Source organism: Pyxicephalus adspersus, chromosome 1, assembly GCF_032062135.1.
Source record: "Pyxicephalus adspersus chromosome 1, UCB_Pads_2.0, whole genome shotgun sequence".
Classification (NCBI taxonomy): Eukaryota; Metazoa; Chordata; class Amphibia; order Anura; family Pyxicephalidae; genus Pyxicephalus; species Pyxicephalus adspersus.
In genome coordinates this window covers 159,523,973-159,543,940 of record NC_092858.1, presented here as the reverse complement: position 1 = coordinate 159,543,940, position 19,968 = coordinate 159,523,973, and the positions used below count along the sequence as shown (strand labels likewise).

At 38.4% G+C, this 19,968-nt stretch overlaps 1 protein-coding gene across 2 annotated transcripts in view; it reads right to left on the bottom strand.

The window, feature by feature from the left end:
• CHODL (chondrolectin) overlaps window positions 1-18,257 on the bottom strand; it is a 52,382-nt gene extending 34,125 nt beyond the window's left edge. Inside the window, exon 1 of one of the 2 annotated variants that reach the window (XM_072432149.1) lies at window positions 17,953-18,257. In XM_072432149.1, coding sequence (XP_072288250.1) covers window positions 17,953-18,055 — 103 coding nt within the window. In that variant the 5' untranslated portion in view covers window positions 18,056-18,257. The remainder of the gene's footprint in view (window positions 1-17,952) is intronic. The other variant, XM_072432156.1, reaches the window with a different exon arrangement.
• Window positions 18,258-19,968: the final 1,711 nt, after the last annotated feature.

Below are 19,968 nucleotides of genomic sequence, written 5' to 3'. Positions count from 1 at the left end.
AAACCCCCAGCCCAGCAACAGGCAACATGAAAAAAATTATCTTCTCAGTATTGCTAGAGAATATTATCACAGGGCTATATTACATTTACTTATTTTGTATATCTAGTCTCTCTCTTTCTGGAAGGCACAGCTCCTCTCTTTGGGCTGGCTCTTGCCACAATCTCCCTACTAGCCTGGCTTTCTTGGAGTCATATGGCATGGCTTAATTAATGCAGCAGCAGATTCAGCCACTCCATATCTTCTTTATGGTTTCCAATATGATGGCCTGGTTTCCTTTTTCTCCAGTATCAGTAAAGAGAGGCCTGGAACAGGAGAACGTAGTGAAAGGATAGTGGAAGGCCTACATGACTGGGAAGTGTAGGGAGCAGGCAGTGCTAAGGTTAACTAATTTGCAGCGTGGTTAGGAGGAGAAGTTGGAGCGGGGGGGGGGGGGGTGACATAGTTGAGGGAAGGGGAAGAGGAGTGAAAGGTGGGAAGGAAACGGAAGGACAGGATCATTCTATGGCAGGACAGGGAGAGTGGAGAAAATTTCCCGCCCACACTCCCTAGTATATGGGTGATGGTGGGGGTTTGGTTAGGTTGGGGTTTGTTGCTGCGGTGAGGTCCTCGAAGAAAGGTGGTTTTCTGGGCTATTTCAGTGAGGGTGAGAGGCTCATCTTTGGTATGGGTCTCTCTGGAATTTTGGTTATTGGTAGTTGATGGGTCTTGGTTGAAATAGGATGTGAGTGCTGCTGATATCGTTCCTGAGATGGGGTGCGGCTGGGAGCATATATATCACGGTGATGCAGACCAAAATAAGTTTAGGGGTATAGTGGAGGGAGCCTTTCGTGGACCAGTAACCAGGAGAGTGGGTTCATTGAGTCAAGGTTATAAGTAAATGTGTTATTTATGTGTTTGTATTGTTATGTGGATTGGTATTTATAGTAATTATTTGCTAATTGGTTATTTAGAGTTATTTATTTGTTTTGGTTATTTCTAGAAAATGTTTATATAATTGTAACTGTTCTGAGAAATTTTGTTAATAAAAGGCCTTTTGGCCATTTAACCATCATTTGAGAGGGGGTGTAATTTGAGGAGTTTTTGTGAAGGGGAGGGCACTGTATGCGGGGTCTTTGTCTTGTTTTAGTCATGGGTCTTAAGCTCAACCATTAAAAGAACCCCCTGGCAGAGCATAGGGACAAAGACTACCCAGCTAACATCCATGATGGGGAGAAAAGTAAGGACTATGGGCCTTGAAAATGATGGGGTTTAAGACAACTATCCTATACACCTTTTTCTTAAGCCACCCTTGTGTCACAAACTTTTTGCACAACACTACAAACAATCAAAACAGCAAAATGCGCTTATAAAATGCCATAAAATACAACATAGACAGCTGCACAGCTACAGGCAAGCATTGCTACACAATGGGTTTTTGAATTTGTAAAGTTCAATTACAAAAATAATACCGATCAATTAAAATAATCAATATGATTGCTTTGAGAATTTGCCTTGTTTAGTTATGGCTTTCGTTATGTTTTGAAAAAAACAAATTCAGAAATGCTAGTAGAGTACATGTCTAATATTTTTGAAGTGCCAAAAATGTGAACAGGCTACAAAGACTAAATGGTGAGTACAAACACGACAAAAATGAGCAGATGAGTGGTGATGGATGAGTGATAGCTGAAAATTGACAAGTGAATATTGATATTTCTTGGGTCTTTCTTTTTACTGTGGCATGCCACTGATCAAACACATTTACTTTGATGAATGGTTATGTTAGTCTGTGATGAATGGTAATAATTAATGATGTATGCTGATGCTTAAAAATAGACAGTATTGATATTATATTTCTACAGTAGTTTGACAAATTGTTTACAACTCTAACTGCTATTAAAGTGGACCTATCACAGGGTTTTTACTTTACATAAAGGACAGACAACCCCTTTATTAAAAGTAAAATTTACCTTCATTTTTGGGGGGGGGTTACAACCCTTTTTAAAAAAAAAGTGAAGTCCCTCCCCTTTACCACGGCAATAAAGAAAGAATGGTAGCGCAGAGCTTCCTGGAATGCCCACATCACATGTCCCAGAAGGCTGCTCAGGTATGCACGGAAGGAACTTTTCTTCAATTAACAGCAGGTTACGCCACCCAATCTTGTGACTGCGCAGTGATCGGGTGATGTAGGCAGAAGATAAGAAAAAAAGATTGCCGTGCCTGTCGCTCCCTGACTGGGATGAAAGCGGATAACTGGACCGACGGATCTGCAGAAGTAAAGGTGAATCAGTTTTTTTTGTTTTGTTTTTTAAATAGAATTTCTTGATAATTTAGGGTTCATTTGTTTTTCACTGTTTTTTCATACTTTCAACAAGCTGGAGAGTAAAAACAACCATGCAGCTGGGGGGGACTGATGGACCAAGTCGAGAGGCAGGTCTCCCTTCTTACAAATTAAGAATTACACCAGAGCTTTCGACCTCGGGCAAAAATTATCATTGTGGCCTTCGAAAAACTGTTTAGACAAAACACTTCTGGCGCACACTACATCCATAATGAATTTGTTTCAAAATACCTCTCCAGAGCACTGTTCTAATTTCCAGAAGACTTGGGAGACCGATCTGGGAATGAAATTTTCAGACCAATGGGAGAGAGACTGCCTATTGACTCATAAATGTTCAATATGTTTGCAACTACCATCCCTTTCCTCCACCCCTTCCTTGTAGGATTGTTCTTTTATCTTGTATCTAAAAAATACATCCAGAACCCAGGTTATCTAGTCTTCTATATAAAGTGAAAATTATGGTAATAGATTCAGTTTAAGTGTGGAAAAAAAGAATGTCTAGAGAGTCTATGAGAGTCCAGAGTCTATGGTAAAGTCCGTTGTGAAATAGTATGGGTGGATAGGGATGAGCGAGCAGGATTTTAAAACTTGATCTCACGGCGTATTTGGCCATTCTCACTTACTGAATTTTAAGCGAGAACTGCCAGTGTAAATTCGCCAATCGAAACCGAATTTTAATTTTTTTTTTTTAAGTGTGCAATTTGTGGCACTAGAGGTTAATTAACGCAAGCAGGAGGATTACCTGTGAATCCTCCTATTAAAATGTCTCAAATTTTCCGATGGATTTCACAAAATCATTTCGCCGAAATTTTGCAAAACTATCTGACGTTCGAGGAAATTTTGCAAGAATACCAGATGCCTATGGGTGGATGACATCACTATAATCCAACATGACAGTAATCATTGTGGATTGGCTGCTCTGGCATGAGCGCTTCCTTGTATCTAGAATTCCACTCCACTGGGTCAATGGAAAAAGGGCAGAGGGGAAAGGGTTTATTTGCTGTTTTTACTGGAGTTAGGTTTAGATGATCAATCATGCAAACCAAAGAGCTTACAGTCCAAAATCTCTGTTAAGTAATGCAAATGCTCAGGAAGAGACCTCTTTGGTCTGAACCTTATTAACCTACCTAGGGCAGCACAGTGACTCAGTGGTTAGCACTCTGGCCTTTGCAGCAGTAGGTTCCAGGATCAAATCTCGGCTAGGACACTATCAGCATGGAGTGTGCAGGTTCTCACTGTGTTTGCGTGAGTTTCCTCCAGGTACTCCTCCCACATTCCAAAAACATTCAGTGAGGTTAATTGGTTTCCCCCAAAAGAGTTACCTTAGACTGTGTTAAAGACATATGACTATGGTAGGCACATTAGATTGTGAGCCCCTTTGAGGGACAGTTAGTGACATGACTATGGACTTGTACAGCGATGCGTAATATGTTGGCGCTATATTAATACTGTGTAATAATATTATTACCTGGAAGGTACCCATACAAACATGGTAGATGAATGTATGTTTTTAGTAGAGTACCTCTATTGGACAATAAACCCAAAACCCTTGCAGTATAAAGCAAAATCTCTCACCACAGCTTTACCCTAAATAGGGCTTATTTAAATGTTTCATGTTTGATAGATAGATATATTTCATTTCTGAAGTGTCTCACAATATATTCTTTTTTTTTATGTCTTTTCTTTTTTACAGCCTTTGCATATTAAAATGTTCATCAGCTTCTTTTGATTGCTGAAGATCTGTCAGCCAAAACAGAGAAATTAAAGTCTAATATATTATGACTACCTAAGTCCGTGGGCAGAAGTCTAACATAAATCAGTGTGTAAAATGCCTGCAAGCATTTTCTCTGTAAGAAAGCGGCAGCCTTGCCAGCTTCACCAATCATTATTACTATTTCTACCATTTCCAATATTTCACTTGACGGGAAACTACAAATCATTCCTTTGCTGCATACAACGATTTTTACCTACACAGGAAATAAACAGCACACTGTACCTGGCAAGTGCTAGCTGAATTTATTTAAAGGGTCTTATGGCTGACCACAAAACAGTATTATAGGTGATGATGTGTCTATAGCTGAGATTTATACAGAATTGACATAGAATATATGACTAAAAGTTTGTGATCCCTGACCATCAAACCAGCTTGCTGGACATCCCATTCTAAAATGATGGAGCCTAATACCATTTTCTTTGCAGCTACAGAAACCTCTACTCTTCCTCAACATCCTTCCTCAAGAATATTGAGTATGCATCTGGTAAATTGTGCCCATTCAGAAAAAAAAACAATTGATATGCTAGGTACTGATATTGAATGGAAAAACCTGGCTTGCAGTCTACATTCTAAGCCATGCCAGCGGTTTTTATATGAAGTAAAAAAAATAATGCACCATGGATGTTTTTTTATTTGTTAAAATTTTGTTAGCATTTTAGTTGTTTACCGTTTTATAACAAGATACCTGTCAGTTTACATTCTGATTTTGGTTTATTCGAATCACTGATTCTGGTTTATATTCAGGTATATATGGTAAAGCTTGTTTGGAAATGGGAGGGCTATTAGGAGCCTGTCGCATTGTCCTAAATGAGAAGGTAACAGTGGCTGATTAAAGAACTGCTGTACTTAAAGCTATACTTATGGCTACGTCACCCAATCCCGCACTGTGCAGGTGCGAGATCAGGTGACATCTGTAAATTTGAAAAAAGTGTGCTGATCTCACTGCACATCCTATGTAGGAAAAAGCCCCTTCTGTGCATGCCCGATATCAGGCATGCATGGGAGGAGCAGCCAGATGCCTCATGGGATGCTTGGTATAGGACATAAAACAAAAGGGGAAGGGCTTTACTCGTAATAAAAAGGATTGTAAGCCAAAAAAAAGGAAAAATTACTTAAATAAAAAGGCTGTCTACCCTTTTTTGTAAAGTAAAAATGTGGTGCTAAGTCCACTTTAAAAGTATTGAAGCTGCTATGACTAAAGTTCCTTTTGAAAATGCAAGTTCCCCAGCTGTCATTCTGTTCCAGTTGTTAAAGTACTATCTTTGGCACTTACTGCTAATAAATTTAAAAAGTATTGTTAGTCCTGGCCAGCAACTCTTTTTCATGAGTGAAACTGAATTACTGTGGGCTGTGGCTCAAAGGGCCTAAACCTTTAAGAAGTCCACATATGGTGCTGACACACACCAAATTGAATGTTTGTCTCAGTTTCAATCACAGTTCAAACAAAGCCCTATACTACCTTTAAATACAAATTATAACTTTTATTATTAATATTATTATTATTATTATTATTATTAATAAAAATAATAATACAAGTACATCTACTTACAGGGGAACAATCCTCAGTGGTAGGGCAAAGTGGGCAATTGCCTCTGGTCCCCACCGCTCCAGGATCCAATCGACAAAATCACAGGGGTAGAGGGTGCTGGAATGCTCCAGATTTCAGGCCACTGTCTCATATTTGCCCAGGACTGCAGGGCCCAGAATCACCCCTGGTAACAAGGGCATGTTGAGACCCTTCTCTTCACACATGTAATTCTGCACACTTGGCCCACTACTGCACTATGTGTTCACATTTCATGCCCCCTTTTCCAAAACCCCTTAATGTCAACAGCACAGGGAAACGGCATACATTTCAGCTGTCCTGACTGTTATTTTTTGTAAACAAAATCAATAATTATGGTAACAAAATCATAAATAGTATTGGACATCAAATTTGGTTGCATAAAGCTTTTTGAATGTTGTCTTACTTAAACATGGTTTTCTTCTGTGAGTGCTCCACATGATAGTAATTGTGTTACTTATCTCACCATTGCCAGGTCCTGCACATTGGATGCTATTATGTTCTCTCTTGCCGTTCTCATTTCATCCTGTTAACATCTTTGTTGCTAAACAGCTCCAAAATTTTTGGAATAGATGGGTAAATAGATTGGCACTGTCCATTCTAAAATGGGCAGGCAAAGGACCTGTTCATGGGTTTTTGCAGTAAGCACACATGCCAGTTTGTGAATAAGTGCTTTTTACACTTTAGTTAGAACAATCATTCTCAAGTTCTGTGTTCTGTAGATCCCCAGGGTTCCTCCAGAGGTTGTTAGGGGTTCACCAAACTTATGTTCATAGATCTTCTATTTGATGATCCCTACATAGTTCCTGGAGGCCAATACCACTTGCTACAGCCAACTACATGACATTAATGGTATTTTAGTTGTCTATAGGTTTGACATTCTAACCAACACTGTAAGGGTGAATATTCTGGCTACCAATGTAAAAAGCTTTTCCCACAATGACCCTAAATAATTGGTTTTAACGGGAATTCCTAGAGATGCTCCCAAATTGGTTTTAGTAGGGGTTCCCTGACATCTGAAAATGATATAAGGGGCCCTTTGGGGAAAGAAGTTTGAAAAGGGCTCAGTCAGAGTGTCAAATATAAAGGTTCTAGTAACATCATTCTCCTTGATGACCTCTCAGAATCTTTCTTATAGCTTTTTGTTATAAAGAGACATTATGAAGTGAAATCTTTTCGAAGAGAATGAAAATGTTCCTTCACAAATGTGCCAATTTACAAATCCCCATTGGAGATTTTCTCATCCTCAGTTTTAGCAACAACAATATCATTTTTGGATTTCTGTCTTTTTCACGTGACTATGGTCTCCAGGGCAAAAAGGGCTTTTTTCCCTTATAGGGACATACATAGGGGTGAAAACCATTAATCCATGGTGAGGCTCTCCACAAGGTGCAGTCAGCAGTTGCTGTAGGTAGATGATACCAGCATGCTTGTCCATGGTTTGTCAGTTGTTGTAGCTTCTGCTCCACAGCTAACATTTAAGTCACATAATTCTCAGCCTTCAGCCTTTTGGATTCCAACATTCATAATCTTTACTTGAATTCACTAAAACCTTGTTGGCATAGTGCTTCTGACTTCCATCTATGAAGCTCAACTACACATGACCTTTCTTATGGCTTGTACTTACATATTCGTACATACAATTGCCTGATGGATTTACCAGTAATCCAACAAGTTCCAAAGTTCCAATAGTGAACTGAGAATCAAATTTTTAACAGCATTTATATCCTTGTCCATCTCACCAATGTGAGCTGCAGAACACCATTCTATATATGGAGGTGAATAAATGGGGCTGGGAAACATAAAGTGAGTGAATTTTGTCACCCTAGATAAAATATAGGAAAAAAAATTCAGCCACCATTTCTAAAGACAGCTAAGCTGAAATATATTCAAATGTTGATCTTGGGTATAGAGACACCTAAATTCTCACAGGAGGTCTTTAAACCTGTAATCAAAAGCACAAATCAAATGCACGTAAAGATCTATTCCTGCAGAATGTATATTACTAAATGTGAGTTCTCTCCTTCCCGTTACACGCTACAAGGCGCGTGTACCATTGCTTACAGTTTTGTAATAGAGAAGTAAAAATAATCAGCAGCAGTTCATATAAAACCCTGCCGTATAAAAAAATGAAAACAGAATGCAGTAAACAGCAGTCATTAAGGTATAATGGCTATGATTAATACACTGGTTGTTAAATGGTGGGTAACGAGATTAGCTTGCATCTTTCCTGCCCAATATATACTTAAAGTAATTGCATCTCTACAAAGTGCATTATCATCACTTCTCGTTCTTCATGATGTCAGGGCACAGCACTGCAGCAGAGCTGGAGGAACACAGCACATTTACATTACCAGCTGGCTTTGGGAGACACCAAAAACTGTTTATCTACAAATACTAGATTTATTCCCCTTCTATATTATTGAAAAGTCAAACTGATGCAATTTGTACAGTGGCTGTAAAAAGATTGTAGTTTTGGAGCCAAGTGTATAGTTTCTGCTATTAAACTTTAAAGCTAAAAGCTCTGGTGGATCTAAGCTATGCTGTAATAGCCCCAAGCTGGAGTATTTGAAAAAAAACACAGGCCAGGGTCTACAGAGACAGGTGCAGGCTCTGGTGCTGGTCCATTAATCCCTGGCTTAGAGACACAAAATCACAGGTGATACTTTGGTATCATCATCTTGTTACTTTTCTAAGTACAAGGCTAAAGAAATATTGCCACTATCTGTAAAAATGGAGTATTGGGTTCCATTGAACCTGACAATGAAAACTTTTACCCATGTGCAACTTTTGCCTTTACAATTTTTTTCATCCCAATCTGTACTAAACTGGCATTGGTTTTCCTTGCAAGTTATTGTTAGAGCTGCTACCCATGTGCAGCTTTTACCTTTACAGGTATTTATCTTTGCATACTTGCTCTTGGTCAGGCTACTACCTCACCCCATTGAATATATTAATATATATGTCACTAGGGCCCCTGTGGAATTGAGAGTCTTCAGAAAAATAAACGATACTGCAGCATGCATTGGCTATGGTGCAAAATTGTGGGAAATGCTTGAGTAAAACACTATTAATCTGGATTGTCAACTGGGCAATATGACAGAAGAGCAACACACTGACAACACTTGGGCAACAGATATGGGTTGATGACAATATATAGGAAGCAAATAGTAAAATGTGAAAACCCATGTGCAAGAAAAAGGTAATTTTGACAGTAGCTGGACAATTGGATAATGATGACAATATGGGGGCATTCATCACAATACATGGGTAACAAAATGGGTAATGCTGGCTATATACAGCCATTAAAGTAATGGTGCAATACCCAGGCTGCCTACTACCAACCACATCAATTTTATGCAGTCCATTAACATGTTGTTGTTTTCACCTTCTGCTGGCCACAAATATTCTTTCATTTGAAGATGAAGATGGAGAGAAAGCACAGACATAATCTCCAAATTCAGTTTAGCCAATAAAGAGAAGATGTGTCAATAAGAAGTGAGTATTTGACCAATAAGATAAACACCAAAATGTTGAATTTGTGTCTGTGTGTGATAACGATACCTGATGTTCCTAAAGGTGCAAAAACATGAATTTTACTTGTTTATGGTATGTTGTTCATCCATTTTTCTTTATGTGCAGCCAGAATGAAGGTGATGAGCCTATCTGCACCACCAATAAAGTTGGAAGCACAAATGTGTAATGTGAATGGGCACCTTAAAAGTGGACTTGAACTCAAAAAGTAAATATTTGCTATCCTATAATCCTATATCCTATATACATCTAGAAATGGTATTTGTGTTAGGGCAGTATCCTTAGAGATTTACCTTTTCCCTTTGGAAAAAAATCCATACAATAAAGATTCATAGCTGTATATCTGGTGTGGTGAGATCATCTGAGGCATACCTACCCAACCTTTGGAGACAGAGAAGAGAGACATGTTTTTAGCTTAAGTACGTAGGCAAATGGCACTCCCCCAACACACACCCCCCTCCCAATTTTTGGAGATCTTAAAAAGAGCATACATAAAAAAGTGATTGGCATTGGTATAACTGGCAGGTACTTTTTTACCACATTTTCTTTTCTTTACCTTTCTACAAAAAATTAAATAATTTAGAGGTTGGATAAAAAGTTAAAAGTGTTTTAAATAATAATAATTCTGTTAATGTGTTAAAAAATGATTGAGGTGTACATATCAACCCACCCATTTTCTCCACTAAGGGGATAAAAGAAGTACTTCAATCTAATAAAGGGACAGTACTTCCAAATCATAAAAAGTTGGGAGGCAAGTCCAAGGCACTGCTGCCCTCAGCCACTAATCTTGCTTGATTTGAGCAAAATCTGGTCACAACTATGCTGCTCACTTCTGTTAATAGAATGAAAGCTGTGCCTGAAAACCTGCAGTACAAAGATATGTCTACTTAATTTTTTAAGGGATCTGTGTTTGCTGAACTTCCCTGTTGCTTCCTAAACATATCACAGCCAAATATCACATTACTTGTAATGTTTCTGTTCGGTTTCAGATCAGTTGTAAAACCTTGTCTTAACATCTCTGATTTGATTTGGTTCTTTTTAAACTGGACATTGGTTTTGTTCAATATAACCAGTTGGCTCTTTTTTAATGACAATCTTTTCTATTGAGCAGAGGGCCATACAATCACACACTAGTACTACCAGTTGAAACCATTCTTTCATTTCAACTATGAATGAAAATAGCAGTAGCCATTTTTATTGGCTGTGGCCAGGGGCAGGTCCATCCAATAAAAGCATAATTGACATGAAGGACTAGTTAAAATTAGTTGTAATTGTCCCCAAATGTACACAACAGATACCGGGCTGCCTGCTGTGTACTTGGACTTTAGCTTCAGTTTTTTCAGCTTCAGCTGAACATTCTCTTTGAGTGAATGTTGCCCAAACCAAACACAGGCATGTTTAAGTTAGAATAATCACCACTCCTTAAAGCCAGCCATAATGAAGCAAAGCCTCCACCAAGATGGCCACACAAAGACACGGTGCAGAATAAAATCATGGACAATATTGGGGAATAAAACAACTGCATGGAAAACTACTGATGACTAATCCTGTGCCCTTGTTGCAGTCAGAAGCATTTGCTAACTCAAGAAAACACCATCCAAATTCAATTTCAAAAATATACTATATAAATTTTTATATATATATATATATATATATCATATTTAATGTAAATGAATCTTGTAAGCAAAGGGTCCCCAACCCCTGATCTGAGGCCCACTAGTCGTCTGCGGCCATCTGACAGGTAGGCCATGGCTCTGGCTGGTGCACCCGCCAGCAGGGTCAGGAGAAAGACCCCGCTTGGGGGGCGCACTGGCCCGAGCCAAAGACTATCTGTCTCCCATACAGATCCAAGGGTCAGGCTTAGAGCTGTGATGGGAGAGTGGGCAGGTTCTGACATCAAAACGTCATTCTGGGGGAAAGTCCCCCCTTTAAGTGACACACGGCTCCCCACACATGTGTGGTCTGGAATCCGTGCATTTAGTGGTCTGTGTGCTCCAAAAGAATGGGTACCACTGTTGTAAGCGATACAAAGCTACTTGTATAGACCAGTGTACATGGGCATTCCTGTCTTATAACCATTGTTTTGAAAAGCATCACATTCAGCACACCTTTTTACAGCAGTTCATCTGTGTGCAGATATCATAAAATGGTCAAATTTGAAAGTATTACACAAGCAGCTTTCAGTATGCTGCTGAGAACTCTTAGACTAGAAGTCTTCCTGTTTATGTGTATAAAAACATGTGAGGCTGGCCAATAGATATTAACATATCAATGCTTCTATAAACACATCAAGCTGGATCACTTCATCCTGGCTTCATCTACAGTCTGCAAGTTCTGAATACAGGTCTTAAATTGAAAAAGTTACAATTTGTTTTTAGGTTTTTATTGCCACCTTTGCCATAATAGGATGGGACATGTTACCTTCACTTACTGTCCCAGTGACGGTGGGCTGTAAATGGGTATGCTTAGAAGACCCTTTTGTCAAACCAGATGCTTAAACAGCTTGTGCACTGAATGACAAAGCATCTTCCCTCTGAGATCCCAAGCACCATCACTGTACTTGTAGGTGCATTGTAAATTCACCCATGTAGGAGCACAGTAGGCTGCCATAATGCCATTTATTGGAGATGGGCAGGTGTCCAGGGTTCACTTAGTAAAGGGTTCTCTGAACTTTTTTTACAAAGTTTGCCAAAATGTTATAGGAACAAATCTTCCATTAAAGCATCAAAAGTACTTAGAGTATATTCTTTTGAGTAAATGTCTCTAGACTTTTTTTTCTGAGGAAAAAAATAAAGAAGCCAGATCTGCATGAAACACAATCGGCCTTAGAAGATCACAGAATAAAAGCAGAAGATCATTGTAATGCCACATTTTTTTTGTTTTTTACCTATTTACCTATTTTCACAGCAGTTAAACATGCTTCATAAAAACAAAGAATAGTCAAATTTGGAAGTATTACACAACCAGCTTTCAGTATGCTCCTAGAAACTCTTGGATGGAAATGGCGAGGCTGGCCAATAGATATAAATGTATCACTTCTTCTAAAAACACAACAAGCTGGACCACTTTATCCAAGCTTTATCTCCAGCCTGGAAGTTCTGAATACAGGTCCTAAACTCGAAAAGTTATATTTTGTTTTTAGGTTTCCATTGCCATCTTTCTTGTAATAGGATCGGACATGTTACCCTCACTTACTTACAGTAACAACAGCAAGTTGTAAATGAGTATGCTGTAAAAGACCCTTTTGGCAAGCCAGGTATAAAAAAAGCTTGACCTCTGGATGATCAAGCATCTTTCCTGAGCGATCCCAAGCACCATCACTGTACCTGTAGATGCAATGTACAATCACCATATAGGAGCACAGGAGGCTGCCATTGATGGGTTCACCCAGCAAAGGGTTCCCTGATTTTTGTTTCACCGAACCTAATGTTCAATGAAAACCCAATAAAGTCTATTAAAGACACATCTTTCAATTAAAGCATCAAAGGTACTTTTTTAGGTTTTTTTTCTGGGTGAATCTCCCTAGAATATTTTCTTTTAGGATCAAAGGTTCTGGATAGGGAGTACTGGATAGTACATATTCTAAGAACATTCAACCATAAATTCATCAAGTGAATAAAGTCTTAAGTCTATTCAGAATGGAAAGACAAAAAGATCAGTGGTGTCACTTGAACAGGCCTGTATCACCACAAACTGATCATTGCTTAAGAAATCCCTAGCAACCTCTGAAGGAACTCTAGGAGGAGTTAACTTAAACCCTGGAGGAGAAACACTGGCCTAAACCCTACATAAAAAGGGGTGCACATAAACCCTAGAACAGTAACAGAAAATTACAAAGAATGTTTGGACTTTACAGGTGCAAAAAATCTCATGAACCCAAAGGAATCTCCCCCAGGTGAACTCAGCTGTAAGCCTAGCAGCCAGAGTACTTAAATGTGCTATAATGTACCAGATTCAAAGAATCTGGATCACAGACAAGTTAGTGGCAACTTTCAGCCAATGCCACAGTCCTTGCCATGGTTGTGCCTGTACTCTGGTCCTGGTGTTACTGTGTAGTTGACGTCCCTACCTAATCCTGATAAGAATAAAGAAATCAGTTTTGTAATAAGCAATTCTTCAACTCATCTGTGTCTTAGTTGTGATAGCATTCTTGTATTTATGTGCATTAAACAGAGAGGTTAAACAAGCAGCTAGAATCTGTGACCGTGCAGTCAACAATAATAAATTGTTTTTTGCCTGTGCAGCGCCTTTTATGCTTATTATCTTTTTTTTTTTTAATAAATATTTGCTTAATTTTATTGTTTACCAATGTATATCACAAGGTAAATATAAATAGATCATGCTAAGCAATATAATGTGACTAGTCCTGATAACTGAAGTAAATGTTTAAGATTTAATTCTCAATAAATCTAGGGGTGTAGAAAAGGTGTAGGAACAGGGATTGCTTCAGTTGTAACCAAATTTGGCTTTGGAGAATGGAGGGGGGAGGCAGCTTTCGTCACCCTCCCATATTCCCCTGAAATGAACTCTCAATCAGGCAAGGTGTTCCATGTGGAAAAGTGCATCACAGATCATATGTCATGTTTTCCCTGTGTTTTTTATCCATCAGTACAAAAAATTCTCCTAGCTTAAAGCAGAACTATCACAAAAAAAAGTAATACCCTACTGGTTCCCTCCACGATTCTAGTCGAGTAGGTCCCGCGCCATCATATCTTCTGTCATCATTCTGGTGTGGGCTGGACACTGGGTGCCGCCATCTTCTTCCCCTTATTTCAGGTTCTTTGTCATATGTCACCCAAAAATGTAAAAACCATTGTTGATCTCACTGCACATGTGTGAGATTGGTACTTCTTTTTTAAATAGAGAAAAAACGATATTGGGCATGTGCAGAAGGATAGCGACGTCATGTATCCCAGGAGGCTGGGGGCTTCCCAATCAGTCTTTACTGCTGAGGTGGTAAATGCATCAGGGTAGGGGCCTCCCCTTTAAATGATAAAAAACTAGTAAAAAAAGTCACGTTTTGCCTTGTATAAAAGTGTTATTTACCATTTTATATAAAGTAAAAAATGTGATGATATGTCCGCTTTAATTGATCAGTCTGCAGTATGGTCATTTACTTTAAACTCCACAAAAGAAACCTGTCATTACGGGTTCACCTTCTGAAAATGCGCACTCTCTGGCTGCCTCCAGCTCCAGTACTTTCAAAACCAATGACCTGAAACTAATATGCAGATTGAATCCACGACAGCCCAGCATCTAAACATTTCAAAAGCAAGCTCACTTTAAAAGGTTTGACAATGCTCTCGGAATCTGCTGTTAAAAAAACATCAACTCAGAAAATGATATTATTATGATATTATGATTATAGGATAAATCATATGATAAATTACAAAATGCTTTTTCCTCAAATAAGGCAGAGATGGGACAGGGATGTATGGAGTGTGGACATTACCATTCAGTTAAAATGTAGACATAGGAAATGCCAAAGAAACAATAAAAACACCATATAATGTTGTTTTCTTTAAAGAAATGGGATAGTGAATGGCAAAACAAGATCAAGAAATTACCATACCATGGTTCAAAGATCTCCTGTGTACTAAAGCCCTAATTCTGCTCCAGTGTAATCCTATTTCTAGTCTTCACTACATGATATAGAATCCTTGCCAAAACAAAAGGAAATTACAATATAAAAGCTCAAAAAAAGGTCTACCTTAAGAAAAGAGAGAATTTCCCCAAATTAATTTGGATGGTACAGCTTACAAATCAACAAAATGACTAATGTCTGTACACTTTCAGCAATTAGTTAAGTGCAAACAGCAATATCCCAATCCAGTAACGAGATTTAATCAATTTAGAATAGTCAAAGTAAAGCAAGCTTTTTTATGGTCAAATTCCCTTTGTGCATTGTTCTTTGTTCCCTAAATGGAGGCTCTACTGTATGACATGATTAAATCCTAATTGCTGTGCTTCCCTTAATATTTTGGCAGTGGCTTACTATGGATCTGCAGAATGGACAGTTTGGTGAGTAACCCCAGGCACTTCATTTAAATCTATGGCCAGACGATCGTTACAGCACCTCACTCTTACCTCTCCATTATGCATGGAGCTTGTGGACTTGCCAAACTTATTTTAAAATTGGAACTGACATCACCTGACATTTTTGCTGTACTCTGCAGTTTATTAATTAAGCAGCTGTTTAAGCCAACGGGATTATGAAACACTAAACTGTTCTTCAAAATACTTTTATTTCTAAACAGAAAACAACATCACTGAGAAAGGTTCATTTTATTGGATGAATATAACTTTAATCAGAAACGTTCTAACATGCAACATGTATTTGTAGCTCTTCTGGTGATGCCAATTTGCATGAATTATTTAAGGATTTTACTCCAAGAATTGTGTGCCGTAATAAGAATCTGCATGTGATTGGGTGAAGAAGATTTTTTTTTGTGATTGGATAACCAAAGTCAATAGTCACACAATGTGCCTTAAGGAAGATTCTCCACTTTTTTCAGTAAATCATCCTTGACTGTTCAGCTAGTGTGAGCATTATATGATACCAGCATACAAAGTTCCATCATGCTGTAGCAAGTGGCTGGCACTTTACCCCCAGATTTGTAGTTCAGCAGTAGCCTGAGAGGAACAAACTGCCCAAGACAGGGGCTCAGCAATTTATATTGATCTTCAAAACCTCTTGGATATTCTTGTACATTTACACTTGGCATTCGCCTTATATCCACATTCTGCTTATTTTTTATATATAAATCTTTACTAACCAATCAGGACTCTGATATCTATAGGCACAAGCTGATTTTTCTTTTTTACGCCATTTGCATTTATGCATGGTCAAGTTTCTGAGTCTCATCAGACAATAAATGTGGATAGAAATCCTTTTCAATGCAACAGTGGGAGCCCTTAGCCTTACCTTAGCTGATAATACCAAGCCATTACCTGAATACCATACACTGTTAAATATTCCAATGTAAGACTTTAAAGTTTTGCATGCATATTTTTTTTGTATAAGGTATTTTAGGCTTTTTATGCATTGAGGTTACTGAAACCTGGCCGTTCAAAACAAGGGGGTGATATATTTTAGAAAGTACATGCTCCAGCAACTTTATCCTTTTTTAAAAACCATCTGAGCATGTGCATAGGGGTGTTGAGTCACCTGATCTAGATATGCTTGCTCCAGGTTAGTGACACACTATATACTAAGGATAGGCTAGGGATGACCTAAAAACCTATTCTGTATTATGCTTCATTTAAAAGTTTGTTTGCAGCTAATATTGGGGTCTGTTTATAAAGCAGTGATGCTGACATTCACCAAAACATTCCCTGATGAAGAATCAATTACTGCCATTGAAACACATGGACCTGATTCTGCATCAGGGAATGTTTTTGTGAATATCAGATTCACTGCTTTATAAATAGAACCTATTGCTTTTTGATTGACTTTATACCTATAGCATATACATATAACACAATACATACTGATTAATCTGGTTATCACATTAGAGCACCAATTTTAAGAATACCATTTAGAAACAATATGTAACTTTTATTAGAGTTGTGTTAGCAAGAGCTTGAGAGTCTGGTCTTAGTCCTAGAATAGGGGTGCCTGACTGTCAGATCTGAGTTGGTAAGAAGCCCATTAATGGGCAGTGGGACAACAGCAAAACTGACTTCCAAACACAGGAATGTGTGAAAATCCATGGCATCCAATCAAAAGTCATATTTTATTGTTCTACATTTTCCCCGTTAATAAATTCCAACATCTAATTGGTTGTCATGAATAAATGCTGCACTATGCTGTCCACACAGCTGTGATGGGCATAGAGCCATAGTACACAAGTACAGAATGAGCACTTCTGGACTATGTGACAAAATAACTTACAGCCTGCTGAGTTCCTTACAAGTTCAGTCAACTATGTTTTTGGAATATCTGTGACATAACTCATCTTTGAACAGCTCCATGCCTTATTCTGGACCACTGAAGCTGCAAAGTTATATATTACCTTCAAACTTAAAAGACAGATATTATTTATCGAAATACCGTGATTTCTGTAAGCTGTTACACAGAGCAGCCAATCAGATTTGTTTTTCTCTACAGTGCCGTCATATGCTGAAACTGAATATTCTGATTGGCTGCTACAGGTATCTGCACATCACTGTACCTTGTACCATTATAAAGTCTATACACTACTACAAATAATGCATTTGGGTAAACACAGAATTAAAAAAGTTATGCTATATACATACATACATATGTATATATTAGGAGTTTGGTGACTGTATGACCACGAGATTGTAGGTGCTTTATTAATAGTCACCGTGCAAAAAGCTATCTATCTATCTATCTATCTATCTATCTATCTAGGTATTACCTATTATTATACAGCACTTATACAATTACATATTCCCAATACCCCCCTCTCTCAAATGTTGGGTTAATCAAGGTGTGCAGCAATTTTAGTGTCATAGGGTGTTGTATTAAATACCAATCATTTTGTTTCAATGTACAGTAAAAACAAAATTACACAGTTCAAATATTATACACAATTGCCATGGGCACTTAATTAGGAAAGGACATAATACAGTTTACTAAAACAAATCAACATACACAATTCATATTAGGATTCTATAGAAACAATGTATAGCATCAGACATCAATAGGTCACTTAATGGCTCCATAACTGCAGCTACTGCACACACGTCAACGTACAAAAGTTTCCAGAACAAAAGTTTACATGCAGCATCACTTACCACTCACGACACGTGTGTCTGAACTGCCATGCCCCCAGAGGCTGGCACCAAGCATCATCAGGAATGCATTGGAGCATAGTATTGGGGATAGTGTTGGGTACATGATGATCAGAGCCTCCAGAATACTACTAATATAATAATAATTTATATCTCACAGGTATATAAAAAAGAACAAAAAGTGTAGGATATGGTGAGTTTAGCAATCCCTGTGTTCCTGAATCCTAGTTGTGATAGCAATGACAGTATGGTTTGTAATTTCTCTGTGTTGCTCCTCTTTTGCTGTTCAGTTGCTGTAGTAAGTCATGATGAGCACAGCCTGCTCTCTCTTAATGAGCAATGCCTCGGCGTGCCTCAAGTATTGTGCTGTAACCAGTTCCATCCCATTGCTATTGATTTCTGTCCGTTTCATTCTGGAGCAGCCAATCCCAAGGCTTCTGGTTTATGTAACAGACCAGTAACAGGTCACTGCAAACTCCAGACTTGGCAAGAAAGAGCGTTGTCAGAACTCAGAATTATATTCTTTTTTATTTTATTTTGCTGCAATGGATTTCTTACTTTATGATAGCAAAAAATATTACGTTATATGATAAAGCAAAATCAGGAACAAAAATGTGATATATTGCATCCTAATTGTCTTTAGATGTAAAGGTTGCATTTGTTTTCTTGTAGTTTATTTTCACCCGTTGATTCTGCCTGTAGCATATTTTCTGTCCTACAGTGACAACACGCACTCATTATACTGTATTCAATAAATAGTGTTGTCACTCAAGGACAAGAAGTGCTTTGGGACTGGGGAACACCATGCTCTGTTCCTTCAGAGATACCTGGAAACAGTGATAGCTGATAACTTACTTTTAATATTATTTGTAGGAAACCAAAAGGAAGGAAAAAAGAAGTTTGTTGGTAAAATATACATACTATAAACTTGTCAGAAAAGAAATTTCATTGCTAATCACCTTCTGAAAATGCTAGTTGTCTGGCTGATATGCTTATACCTTGCGTGTGATAATGTCACTGAGCTCTGGATTAACATTAATACCTTTAGGTCAGTGGTTCAGAAAGCCTGAGATCCAGAGGATCTGCATGTCAGCCAGGCATCTTGCATTTTCTAGTGGAACTCAGCAAGTATATGCTAGGCTGATAAGAGAAGTAAAGCCTTTAGAGGCAAAGCATGCATTTCTAATAAAACATAGGTGTATCATGATATGCAAAATTGGATGTAAACCCCACATCCTAAAAGATGTGTGAAGCACACATTTCCTTTCCTTTAGGATTCATTTACACCAATGCAGAATAGTCACTATATTTTTAAAGATATAGGGCATCGTTGGCAATTGGTAGGTTCGGAGAAATTGTGCTAACAGTGGGAGTGGCTTAAAGGGCTTAAATAAAACCTCAACCCACTGTGCTGTGGGTCAGGGGTCAACAACACACAAAGTGCTGGTGTATGTAATGTACAGAGTGCAGGAGTGAGATGTATGCAATGTATAGAGTGCAGGGATCAGGTGTATGTAACATACAAAGTATAGGGAAGAGATGTATGTATTATACAGAGTACAGGAGTGAGATGTATGCAATGTATAGAGTGCAGGGATCAGGTGTATGTAACATACAAATTACAGGGATCAGGTGTATGTATTACAAAGAGTGCAGGAGTGAGATGTAAGCAATGTATAGAGTGCCGGGAATAGGTGTATGTAAAGTACAGAGTATAGGGATCAGGTGTATGTATATTACCTGCACAAGGATCATGTGTTGAGTACATAGTCCAGTACACAGCAGCCACTCTAACTGATTTGACTGTGTTATTATTGGAACCCAACAGTACTCCCATGAACATGCATATGCAGTACATATAAACACTTAATCACTTACCTACTGTCTTTTTAGTGGCATGCTGGCTATCCCAGTCTGAAGGAAGTGGTGGAACCAGCTGGGCACCTGTAATGATCGGAGGACTGGGAAGAGAGTCTCGACTGAGTGTTCCTGAGCAACCCTTTAGAGGAGGCACAGTCC